Raw genomic sequence first — 13,096 nt, forward strand, 5'->3', positions numbered from 1 at the left:
GTGCTGGAGGGGGACCCAGAAGGGGATACAAGAAGCATGCCTTAGGTAGCTATGGAAAGCTTCTTTCTACTCTCAGTCCCTCAGGGTTAAGCACTGTGCCCTGAGGTACAAGAACTTTGAAATCTCATTGCTTGTTTGTTTCCTGCCACATGCAGTTTTCCTGCCTCTGAAAACAAAATGTTGGTCATTTGGGAGCTTCCTATTACTTTCAGATAGCAAAGATAAAAGGCTGGGAGAAACAGTAAAGCTACCAAAGCATACCAAAAAAAGGTATTTACCTGTCCTATATCTGCTAAGATTTAAGTGACACCTACTCAGTGGTCATTTACATGCAGTTCTGTGTATGCCAGTAAGAGGTATGCTGGAAGGAAAAAAACCCCTTGCAAACATCATAAATAAGAAATGAAACACTCCCCCAGACCTGGGTCTCCAGTGCACATATATTAATTACACACCAGAGAGTAAAGCCTCAGTGTGTGCAAGCATTTAATTCATTACTGGCATTTATTAAAAACATTCCTTTTCACTTTAACAATACAGTAACCCAACAGTGAAATAACAGCAATTCAAATGCGGTCATTTACAGACATGTGGTTTCTTGTGCCCATTGTACAGTGCAGTGCTGCCAAGTCTCACACCTTTAGAGTCAGCTCTTGCTCTCTCCTCTGTCACACACGTACATGCACACACATACAAAATTTACATGTCTGCTCTCACACTCTTTTGGGAAAACCCACAAATTTCATCAATCTCACTCATACAGATTTAAAAATCCTGGCAGCTTTTGAATAGTTTTTCTTCATCAGCTGCAATTAAGTGTAGGAAAAGAAATCCAAAATATACAGGAGAGACTTTCTCCTTAATAGCAAATGTTAGCAATAGTATGTGATTTCTAATATGTTCCAAAGTTTTGCCACACCATCTTACTGTAAGGCAAAGCCTGCATGCCCTGTGATTAGATTTCCTTAAATGCTGGGCAATTCAGTGCTGTCAGCCATGATATAAAACATTATTTATAACTATTTAACTGTTTTAAGAGTATAGTTAATAGCTTTCTGTAACATGATCTTAAAGAAGTTGATTAAGTGTGCTTTACAATGTGACCAGAAAGAGCTTCCGATTAGTGACATCGATATGTTGGGAGTGTTGAAATAGGAGTCAAACCAAAATGAAATCAAATCATTAGAACTGAAGCATTTCCCCACCACACTTCATCAATATCATCATGTCACACCAATAGATTGAATATCCACAACATAAAGTACCTTTCTCTGGTAATAAAATCTAGAAACATAATTTTCCTGTCACTCAAACAAAGCAAAGATGGGTCTTGAGGGGAGAATTCAGGGCTGGATCCAAAACTCATCATGGCTTTGGTTCAGGCTGTAACACAGAAATTAAACAGAAAAAATGTTAGGCTCTGGATCTGAACAGAAGTTCAGATATATCCAAGGTTAAGCAGATGTGATGGGGACCCATGTCTAATTTCAAGGCTATGAATTGCCAGAGGAGCTCACAGGTTTAAAAAGATAGTGTAGTTATGAAAATAGTAAATGTTTTCCAAACATGCAAGAACCTGTTGCCTGGGAGCCCACAGCTGCCCCATACTTCCTTTTGCAGTTCTGGTTAGCTGCTTACTTAGTTCTTATTCAAATCTAATCTGAAGAAACTTTTCCTAAAATTGGAGTTTTTAACCACTGGAAGAGGTCTTCTAAGTGACAGTGGAATCTCCGTCCCTTGAGACATCCAAAACACAGCTGGGCAAGGCCCTGAGCAACATATTCTATTTTGACCTGCTCTAGAGAGGTCCCTTGCAGCCTCCATGGTTCTAATTCTATGACATATATACGGAGAATTGCATGAAAAAGATACTTGACATTCACCATTTTTTCCTTTAAAAAAACACCCAAATATTGGCTAAACACCAGTAGTACATGCTTAAGAGTACAATTTTGGTATACACGAGGAGTATGCCATTTGTCAAAAAATACTGGCTTGACTGAAAACAGTTTCCTGTTACTGCAGTCAGTGGGGTTGGAAAGCTGAAAATCTAGTCAGAAGGAGCTGGGATCATTGCCATCACACCTGTAATAAGCTTTTCCAATTGAATTAGTGTATTAGTGTTAGCGAGTCTCACAAGACTAAGGATTCACTACAAATGCTGATTATCAAACTTCTTTTTTTTTATTTTACAATTTTACATGTTTTGTGGAGAATGTAAGCAAAGATAGAGAAATAGTGTTTTTTTTTGTTTTTTTTTTTGTTTTTTTTCCTATTCAAGGGCAAGTTTCCCAAAAGATTTATATCACATGGATGAATTTTAGGAGATAGTATCTCATGATCCCTGCCTAGAAAATCCAGACCGATTAAGGCACTCAGCCATTAGTTCTCAGAGCAAGTGCAATTTTCACCAGTTCCAGTCACATTTTTCTTGATTCAAATCTTTGTTTGTAGCAGTACGAGCATATTGATTGTTGATCCTGGAATCACACTGCACAGCTTGTCCATTTGGGTGAAGTACTTCATTTCTCAAAGGGACAATAACAAAATGAAAAAAGGCTACGCACCATTTTCTGTAGCATAGCTATGAATTCTGGAGGGCTAAGACTGGTATTTAGGCTTAGAATACAAATACACATATGAGAACACTTGGTACATCACACACTTATTCCAGTAAGAAATGTTCTTGAGTAATTGAAATACTTGAATGTTATCTATATTATAACCACTATAAATATGTGGTTAAGATATAGAGTTTAAAAATCATTTTTTCTTTAAAATTGTTAACATAAATACAAAAAAAAGGCAAGATTATTCTAATTTGTCCTAATATTTATACAATATATATGACAACCAGCCTATGTAGTTTGTTTTACATCTTATATAGATATTAAGCGGTAGAAATAAATAACTGAATACTGAATTACAACTAAACCATAACTAACTCTTTTAATGGAATAAATATTTATGAACTGAGCATGGAAACACCTCAGGTTTCTTAAAAACCTCAGAACTGGGGTCAATTAGGTTGTTTTTTTAAATTGGGAAACAGGTTTTTTTTCCAGGCATTCACTATAAAAACTTTCTTGGTGGCCAATGAACCATTTCAAACTTCTCTTTATATTCCCATAAACTAGCATTATCATGGTGCTAAATGAAAGCAAAACTACTTAGTCTCACCAGCATTGTGCCCAGTCACTGCCCAGCTAGTGACTGTAACCTCCAGCTCATGTGAGAAGTGACTTGTGACTCTTATGACAGCATTTTATCATGTCATACAGAGCAAAGAGCAGAGAGGCACAGAAACAGAGGATAGAGATAAGAGGAAATAGCTCTCCCCACCTCCTTAGAAATATTTATTGCTTCTCTGATTAAGGTACTAGTTTCATTTTCCACTGCAAAAATTGATCTGGTCTTACAGGAGAGAGTGTTGCACATACACTTCTTGCATTTTCTAAAGTGATCTACTAGTACAATGCAGGGAATTTTTTGCTTTCCAGGGAAGATTAAATATATGGATGATATCAGAGATTATTCATTGTGTATACAAACAGAAAGATTACTTAGTAACCTGTGATACACGATGATCTAAGGTTGTTTTAGAAACAAGAAGCACAGACCAGAAGCAAGTACAATGAATAACCTCAATTTACTAAAAAGGCCAGTTTCTATGCTTTAATGTTTCTATGATTTCATTTCTTCTAGGACTCACCATGAAAAGCTGGTGAACTTGTCAAAAACCAAAATGAAGAATTCTAGTAATTAATGCTGCAATGTTCTATAATATTAATTCTAATAATGTCTCTCCACATAACCTGTTTGTTGAGAATATAGATAAAAACGTGATGAACAGTAGTAGCAGAGAGGTAAATGCGATCTTGAAGGCAGGTTGTGGTAGTACCCAAGGCTGGGTGTACCGGGACAAGTCCCCCATACCAGTAACAGTTACTCATCACCGTTGTTACTCAATCCCAATACTCTGGTAAGCGATCTATGACTCGACTTTGGATAAAAATCAAGTCGAGTCAGTGTATTTACGAGGTAGTGTACTCTCATGGCCATCTGCCGACGTATGCAAGCAGGAAAACTGTGTGTAAACATTTACTGCCACTCTTATCTCACCCCTCTGTTAGCCTGGGAAGACCTGCAAAGGCTGGGAGATTAATGGTGCCAATTTACAAGCTGCAAGCACGCCAGCGTTTTGGAAATAGGACCAAGGAGGAGCGCTTTGTCCCTGTCCATGGCAGGGGGGCTGCAACCAGCTGGTCTGTAAGGTTCCTTTCAACCCAAACCATTTTACGGTTAAATGAGGGTATTACAGAGGTAACGTTGTAATAACGGACATGAAGGGCAGTCAGTGCGATAGGGGGCAGATCCCCTTCATGGCGGTAACAGCCGCACGGCTCAAACACGCTGCGAATTCAGCGCCGGTTGCCCCTCTTGGCTCTCCTGAGCGCGGGAGGCTGTGGGAGAGCTCGAAGGCCTTGAAGGGCCTCACGCAGGGCGGGCCTGTACGGACGTACCTCCGCGGCCGCGGCTGCGGCCCGCCCCACACGGCCAGGGCCGGGCTGGAAGTGACGCAAGCGGGCGGGGTTGTGCGGCGCTGATGGTGGAGGCCCCATGTTGATGTCCCCGGCGCTCTCCGCGTCTGTCTAGGTAAGAGGCCTTCCTCGTCCCAGGCCTGGCTCGGTGGGACGGGTAAGCCTGGCACCCCGTTTCCTGCCGGCCTCCGGCGGCTCCTGGGGCGGGCGGGGCCGTTAGGCCGCGGCCTTCAGTTCTGCGCCACTGGGAAGCCGCCTCCCCGCCCCGCTCCTAGTTGTCTTGGGCCGGCCGTAGTCGGGAGGAGAAAAAGGGGGGGAGCGGCGGCCGTTGCGGGGGACCCGGGCGGCCGAGCTGTGGGAGGCGGTGGGGCTTCCCACCCAGCCGTGGCAGCGTGTGCACTGCGAAGGCCCGGAGCAAAGGTGATAGGCGGCGGGCAGCTGAGGCCGCGCCGGCCGCTGCGGAACAGTTTAGAGTAGGAAAGGGTCTAGGCTTCCCCGCGGGGCGGGGAGAGGCAGTGCACGTAGGGCCGGGGGTGTCAGGTGCGCTCTGTCCAGCTGGGGCCGCAGCTGGAGGAGCTGGCTAAGGCGGCGTGGCTCGTCCTGCGTTGCTTTTGTGTTTCCTGCCCGACGAGCTTTTCGTCCTCCCGTCCTTTGCGGTGCATAAAACTAAACGCGTCAGTCAGCTTCCCGGAGGGAATCGCTTGTCATGTCAGTAATGAAGCCAAATCGTAGCTCTTCCTCCTCCTGTCCTATTTGCCAACTGGGATCTGTGAGCTAAGTAAGCAAGCACCCAGCATCCCCTAAACTATCCTTGAACTGTAAGTAGATCTCAGCTTCACCTAAACCCCCCGGATTTTCCTGCCGGGGAACAGTAATCCCAGATGATTCTGCTGGTCTGCACAAGTTCATATTAGTGAATAGCTCTGCCTTGGGATTGGAAACCAGCCACCCTTTACTGGTTTCACTAAGGCCAGTACTCAGCTGTGGTAGCTGGCAACCAGTGTGCAGAGAGGAATGTTTGGGTCTTTTTTTTTTTTTGGTTTTTTTTTTTTTTTTTTGGTGGCTTTTCGGTAGTGTTTTTAATGTTTTTTCCTTTTTTTTTTTAATATGTTCTTAGAATAAACTATAATTTTTTAAAAAATACTCCTATTTAAAAAAGTTAAATTCAGTTGTTTTTGTTATTAACGCTTTATTTACTCTTTTTGTACTTACCGTGGGTAATGAAAACTGAAACTATTTCATGTTAATATTTGGCTTTATTTATTAAAAAATAAAGGGCTATTGTATTCCTTCTAGAATTGTAGAAACGGCTGCTTCATCGCAGTTATAGTTATGAGTGGATTGGAGAGATGTCTTAAATGTAATCCTCTGTTTTGAGAGGTGTGGGAGTTTTCAGGGTTTTACTATGCTGTAACATTTCCTACACTCTTCTGGACTCTGAAGCTGGATAACAGATGGGAATTGTGTGTACCCTGTTGCCTCTAAAAATCTGTCTCTTGGTCTTTATCCAGTTTCTGCCTCATGTAATTTCTTGGTTTTGTCCTTTATATATGTTAATTTTTACAACGTTGGCATTTTGTCATGTTGCTGGTGTTCAGGGCACAAAACTGCTTTCATCTAACATCTGATACATCAAAATAATATAATGACTGCCCATGTGTACTTCATGTGTTACACAAAATTGGGTAGTAGTAAGCTGAAAACATTGAGGGTCTAAACCTTACTTACCTTTTCTTTGTTTTGAATGATGTATACCTGTTTAATTCAGAGTGCATTTTATTTCAGAAAATATGAGCTCTTTGCTGCTTGCTTTTTAACTGGTGAAAAGAAACTTTAAAAGGCTACAGGAAATACCTGGACAGCCTTTAATCTTTGAACTTCTTGAGGCTTGCAGTGACCCTTTTTGGGATTGGTTTTCATGTGTATCTTTTAATGAAAATTATTATGTCACATACTTGGCAGTTCACTCATTCAAGGTGTGAATTTGCTTGGTCAGTATAAAATTACTTTTAATAGTAGATGCAAGAATAGGATGGCTTATCTTCCTAGAAATGTGTTAGATGTATAAGGCCCTGATCCTCCTAATACCAAACACATTGACAAACTTGTGATTGTACATTGAAATCAGATACTTGAAACTTCTCGGTTGCTTGTCTTGTATTTTTAGCAAATACTGCTGAATCCAGGGAAGGAGCGTTCTTGTTCTGCTTGTGAAGCGTTTTGCATTGCTGTAATTTTTAGCACGATGTATCCTGCATGAGGTGGTGAATGGAAAGCATGATTAAAAGCTTTTGCAGTCTGACTGATTAGTGTTAATCTGTCAAACTGCATTCATACCTAAATGTTCCCACTATCAATGAAGTCTGTTGTTTATGGTAAGGCAGCTAAACATGTGGGGCTGGGAGCATATGTATTACAGTGAGAACAGTAAAAGATGCCCACCACGGTCTGATAAACAGAAGTAAGAGAACTTTTTTTTTTTTAAGAAAAAACCTCTCTTATTGAGAGGGGAAGAAAGACTTTATGTATAAAAGTATTGTGAAAAGCACTGAGCCGTACAGATTCTGAGAAAAGTTTAAAGTAGGGAAACTGTGGAGCTTTATTTCTCCTTCCCTGCCACTTCCAGAAGCATTGAGAATATTTAATTAAGTTAGAACCCTGCTTTGTTTTCACACCACTGCTTTAATTTCCCACTGTATTTGAGGTATAATACTGAGGGCATTCAGCTAAGCAATGCTTTCTCTCCATCTTGATGTCATTGCTGAATGACTGCCCTTTTATTCTGAGAGGTCATTGTTTTGGAGTGATGCTGAGGCAGTGCACTTCGGAGGACTGAGTCTATGGCTATCTGTTTTCACAACAGAGGAACTAATTGTTAGGTTTCTTTGTCTTGTATATTTCAAATAGATTAATTTTTGTAACTTATTTTCACGCTATATTGAAGTATCAACTTCTATGATTTTGTTACAGATCAGTCATGTCATCCTTTCAAGAAGTGCCATCTTCAGCGAACACTTTGCAGACTTCCAATTTTGCGCATGTGATTTTTCAAAATGTTGCAAAAAGTTACCTTCCGAACACACACCTTGAATGTCACTACACGCTGACCCAGTTTATCCATCCTCATCAGAAAGACTGGGTTGGTATTTTCAAGGTAAGTCAAGCTTGTTCTGTTGCTGTTTCTCAAATATTTACTGTCTTCTCTATTACCAGTTAAAAAAAATTGAAGAAAAACCCCAAACCAGTAAAAGCTCTGTCATAAAATGAAGTGCAGCATCACTTAGGGGATGTATTATATTCCTGCTGTCAGACTGTGAGCTTTTGTAACAAAGCTCAGAACAGAGATCAAGATTAGAGGAATGCGAACACTTTAAGGCTGCTGAAGTTAAGGGAAAGTGTCATGCGGTGGTGTTGTGCAGAGTTAAATGGAGATGATTTGGGAAGATGTGGGCACAGATTGACTTGAGAACAGGACTATATGAAGAGTATGAGCTGCAGGAAGAGTGAAATGTGTGTGGAAGGAACAAAAGCTCATCTGGAGGTATCCTGACATAGGTCCCTGACTCATTTTTTATTGCTAGAACAGGCTGAACAGTATAAATGACTAAAATTATTCAAGACAGACCCTTGAAAAAAGGATGAGGGGTAAGACCACATCTGAGTTACTTGGAGTTATTTATAAAGGTTAATAAAGCTTCATTTATGGGAATACAAATTGATTAATTCTTAGAACAGCTTCTGTTTAGGGCCTTGATCCATGTTTCTTTGTCAGTATAGCTCCTAGTAGAAGATGCTTAAATTCCTTACTTGAATGGTTAATGGAAGTTTTGATTCAGGCTTTAAAGAAGTGGTGCTTTGGTAGTGGGGAGGGGAGAGAGGTAATGGACTATCTCAGTACTGAAGGACCTTTCTCTTTAGAACTCTCTACTGTTTTAAGAATGTAAATGTTTGACTTCATTGTAATCTGCAGGTTACCAATGGATTCTTAGTCTATATTCAAGATAAATTACTTTTCTGCAAAATAGAAGTACTCTATTCTATGTAACAAAGCAGAAGCATTTTCAATGCTATGTGCAATGACTGTACAGTCAGTAAATTGTATGGGGGAGGCTTTAACTCACAAACAGGAACATTGGTGGGAAGTTTTGAAAAGTGTGTGGATATATATCTTGATTATCTGCAAAGCTTTGACAAACAGTGTGAGCACACTTGAATGTTAATGACGTTAATGAAACTTAAAGTTTTGATGATTTTTTTTTAATGAGGGTGCTGCTCATATTGCATATAAGCATTTTGAAGTTATTTAAATTGAGAAGTAAGTGTTGTGGCTTTGTTTATCTCAGTGAGGGAGGCAGGACCCTAAAAATACCAATTAGGGAAATTTAGGAGCATAAAACAGTCTTTCAGTGACTATATGAAATGCTGTATACAATGGACAGGTATCTTTGATATAGTCTTGACTGTGATGATGGATTTGTTAAATTACTGAGGCCTGAGTTTTTATTCTGCTTTAGCAGTGGCAAGTAATGAAGCTTTGGCAGTTATTTGAGGATCATGCTGAGCCGGCATAAGGTAGTACTGTTGCTGAAAGAAACACCTTTTATGCAGAGTGGTTTAATTCCTGTGCTTCCTCTCCTTTATGTGAATCAAGCTCTTGTATGATGAATCAAATCAGGGAATTGATTGAGGTTAAGACCAGCATTTTGGAACTGGATGTTTTGGTTTTGTTTTTTTTTTTAAATGGAGTTCCCCAACTGAATTTCCAGTTCACTTGATTCTTGTCATCACAAGGGAAAGGAGCATTGCGAATTGAAAAAAGGATGAAAATTGTTTTCTTTCTGTGATGTCATCCTGAGAGTAAGCATTATGAATATACTGTCTTATTATAGTACAGTGAGTTAGATGGAGCCAGCTGTCCAGTTGCATCTGTGTCTGCAAATATGTGTATGAGTAATCTTTACAGTAAACTGAATTGTGAAAACGTAATCTTGGGATAGGCAATAGACAGAAGTTGTGCTATACGATCATCTGAGTGTAAAAATGAGTGGCTTCTAGAGAACTAATTGTTCCTGGGCAATCAACAAACCACCTGGAGGTGGTTGGAAAGCTGATGAAACAAGCATAGGTTTTATCATTTACCTTGGATGTGATGCATATTTAGTAAAGTGATTTTCAGCATTTACAAAAAAAAAAGTCTAATCTTTACTAATTGTGAGAACAGTAATTAATGGCTTCTGTGTTGGTGTAGTATGCAAGGAAAGCAAGGCTTCCATGAAAGAACTCAAAGCACCAATTCACTGACTGAAAGAATAGAAGTCCACCTTGTTTTTCTGAGGTGAAAACATTGCATAGAAAACAAACCTGTTTAACTTGGTGTCATTTAACCTTTGCCTGGAATTGCACAGAAAGTTACTAGTGTTGTAATAGAGAATACTGAACTGAGGGAAAAGGTGTCTAGTTTAAAAAGAAACAAAAAACTTCCAGCCAAAAAAATGCAGTGGTAATTCCAGATTGGTATAGAAAGTAAGTATAGAACAACTGATTCCCTCTCTGTACCCTTGCCTCTTTTCCCCTGGTGAACATTCTGTTGGTTTTGGTTCTGATGTTGACTTCTCTTCCATTTTAAGAGGCAGTGACTTCAACTGTATTCTGTCCTGTGTTTGCTCAGCTGGTTAGCTAAGAAATTTTTATTGAACTAACCAAAATTGATCGGTGCTTTTTTAAAGTGAATGGCTTTTATTTAGGTTGCAATTCTAAGTAAATTTCTTGAGCAGCAGTGATGTTTTGAGTAGATACAGATTATTTGTATCCTTGTATTACCCTGTTTGTTTCGGTAGTCTGGCTTCTTATGCAGCTGCACAGTGAAATGGATCAGGAAAGTGATCTGCCAGAAAAACAGAGTTCCTGCTCCTCCAGCTTTTACCACCTTACTTTACAACTGGGTTGGTTCCTCAGCTTGATCACTGTGTGTTGCAATGGGCAGCTCTGCTGGCATCACTGTGATGAAAACAAGTGAGCTAGCAAGGTGTGTGTGAGAAAGGCTACACCTGCTTTATTGGTGTGGCTGCTTAATGTGGGATGACAATTAAAGCTTTTTCAAATCTTTTAAGAATTCCATTCTGAAGAGCAGCTTTTAAAGGTTTGGTTTGTCAGTTTGTTTCCTTTGTAAGTGGAGCTAATAGTACCAGAAGCAAAACCCAATTTCATATATTGACTCCTAATTTCTAGTTTGTGAGTTTTAAAATGTTTATGTAGTATGTACTACATGTATAATAGAATCTTTTTATTCCATGTACATTTGCATTTGTGATTGTTGCAGTTGCTGTTAGTGTTGTGCAGCTTACATAGAAAAGATGTTAGAAGTTGAGTCCTTCGTAGGAGCCATAAACTGCTTTTAAGAGTTTCTTTCTATGTGTTTTACTGTTGTTATTTGTTCAGTTATGTATTTATTACAGAACTTCATTTTGCTTATCATTATATCAGTCTTTTTCACCTTCTGTACATTATTTTTTCACTTGATAGGCTTAATGGATTCAGTTTTTCTTTCCTCACTGGGAATGTTTCCAGTTTTCTGTATCTACTTAGTATGCCACTTTCATCACTGACTATTTTGTACTATGAAAAGGTAATGGCTTTAATGGATGGTACCAAAGCAGATTCCTTCATGTTTGCAGTTGTTTATTTACAGATACCTTCTTCTCAAGGGTATTTTACAAAGCAGCTGAAAATAAGGAGCTAAGGCAAGATAAAGCACTGCCTCTCTGTTCTACATCACAAGCATCAGGAAGGTCTTGTTGGGAGGTAGAACAGGTCTTGAAGTTCAGACCTGAGCTAAGGATTTGTAGCATACAGCATTATGACAAAGAACTGAATAAATTGACAAATAAATAGCAGTCATTGTAAAACTTAAGTTTCTACCAACTTCTCTGTGCATGCTGTTGATGAAATGCTTTATGTTGTTTCCCATGTGATTTAAGTCTCTAAATACTGTGGGTGTAAGGCATGTCATGGTGGTGGCAGCTGTAGGTTTAAAACTCTTACCAAGAAAGTAATTTTTCTACTGTGTCCTGGGCTGCATCACCAGCAGTATGACCAGCAGTTAGAGGGAGGTGATTCTCCTCCTCTACTCTGCTTTTGTGAGACCCCGCCTACAGTCCTGTGTTCAGTTCTGGGGCCCCCAACACAAGAGGGACATGGACCTGCTCAGGTGATTTCAGAGGAGGCCTTGAAGATCGTCAGAGAGCTGGAGCACCTCTGCTGTGAAGGCAGGCTGAGAGAATTGGTGCTTGTTCAGCCTGGAGAAGAGAAGGCTCAGGGGAGACCTTACAGCAGCTTCCAGTGCCTGAAGGGGACCTAAAGAAATCTGGAGAGGGACTTTTTACAAGGGCATGTCATGACAGAGTAATGTCTGAAAGAGGATAGGTTTAGATTAGGTATTAGGAAAAAAATTCTTCACTGTGAGGGTGGTGAGGCACTGACACAGATTGCCCAGAGAAGCTGTGGCTGCCCCATCCCTGGCGGTGTTCAAGGCCAATTTGGATGGGGCTTTGAGCAACCTGGTCTAGTGGAAGGTGTCCCTGCCCATGGCAAGGAGGGGTTGGAACTAGATGGTCTTTAAGGTCTCTTCCAATCTTAACCATTCTATGATTCTAGTTTTCTGTTGTTTAGAAAAATGCAGACCCAGAGTTCATCAACTGAAAGGGCAGTGTTGCATATAGGAGAGTTATTTTGGATATACTAGTTTTCTTACAAACAAGGTATCCAGATGCATACTCTACTTTTGGGATTGGACCTTTTGCAAAAGCTTGGAGGGGTGGGAAGTATAATAATGCAGGTTATATTACCTTTCACAACAGAAGTTCTGAATGTGCATTGTTTTTATTCTTTTTGTATATATTCATCTTTCATTTTCTTCATTGTCCCCTACAGGCGGCTTAAAACCAAGTTCTGACTTGGTCTTCAAATCTGTTGTCTTTCGTTGCTGCTATTTTTGCTTTTCTCACATTCTGGAGGTTCATGGGTAATCAAGTTCCAAAAGATCTTGATCAGTTATGTCCTTGCTTGTTACTAAGGAAAAAAAAAAGGCAGTTTTACAGATAAGTACGTGTCTAGTAGTTGGCATAGGTGTCCTGAGCCTGAGTCCCTCTTCATGCAGTTTTATGGGAACTAGAATATGAGATCAGCTTTCACTTTGGTGAGGGTTTCTGTGCAGAAAATCCTGACAGTTCCTAATTTGGAGTCAGAGGGGAGAAGGCTTATCATTTTTGATCGATTTCACAGGAGATCTGTACTCCAGAATGATTGAAGACCAGTGTCGCCTTTTTATTTTAATTTGCTTATCTCTGATTGATTAAAATCTGGAGAGACCCTTAGACTAATCCAAGTCTAAAACTTTGAAATGAGGAAAAATAATTAGTATGTGCATGACATCTGGTTGCAAAAAGGGTCTATCTGGTAGGTAAGCCTAATCTCCAGATGGGGAAATCTGCATCTTGTGACTTTTATTTCAAATAAAGTGAAATAATCATATGGCCATGTGCTTTGTTTTTTTTTTT

General features: G+C 39.9%; 1 protein-coding gene across 3 annotated transcripts in view; it reads left to right on the forward strand.

Moving 5' to 3' along the window:
• Nucleotides 1–4,539: 4,539 nt before the first annotated feature.
• The window catches only part of TAX1BP1 (Tax1 binding protein 1), a 59,255-nt gene continuing 50,698 nt past the window's right edge, over nucleotides 4,540–13,096 (forward strand). For all 3 annotated transcript variants that reach the window (XM_061464837.1, XM_061464835.1, XM_061464836.1), the window contains exons 1-2: nucleotides 4,540–4,656; nucleotides 7,512–7,695. In XM_061464837.1, the coding sequence (XP_061320821.1) occupies nucleotides 7,519–7,695 (177 nt within the window). In that variant the 5' untranslated portion in view covers nucleotides 4,540–4,656; nucleotides 7,512–7,518. The remainder of the gene's footprint in view (nucleotides 4,657–7,511; nucleotides 7,696–13,096) is intronic.

The sequence above is a fragment of the Pezoporus flaviventris genome, unplaced genomic scaffold, assembly GCF_033815535.1.
Source record: "Pezoporus flaviventris isolate CSIRO_AGI_PZ_B2104156 unplaced genomic scaffold, CSIRO_AGI_Pfla_v1 ptg000037l, whole genome shotgun sequence".
NCBI lineage: Eukaryota > Metazoa > Chordata > Aves > Psittaciformes > Psittacidae > Pezoporus > Pezoporus flaviventris.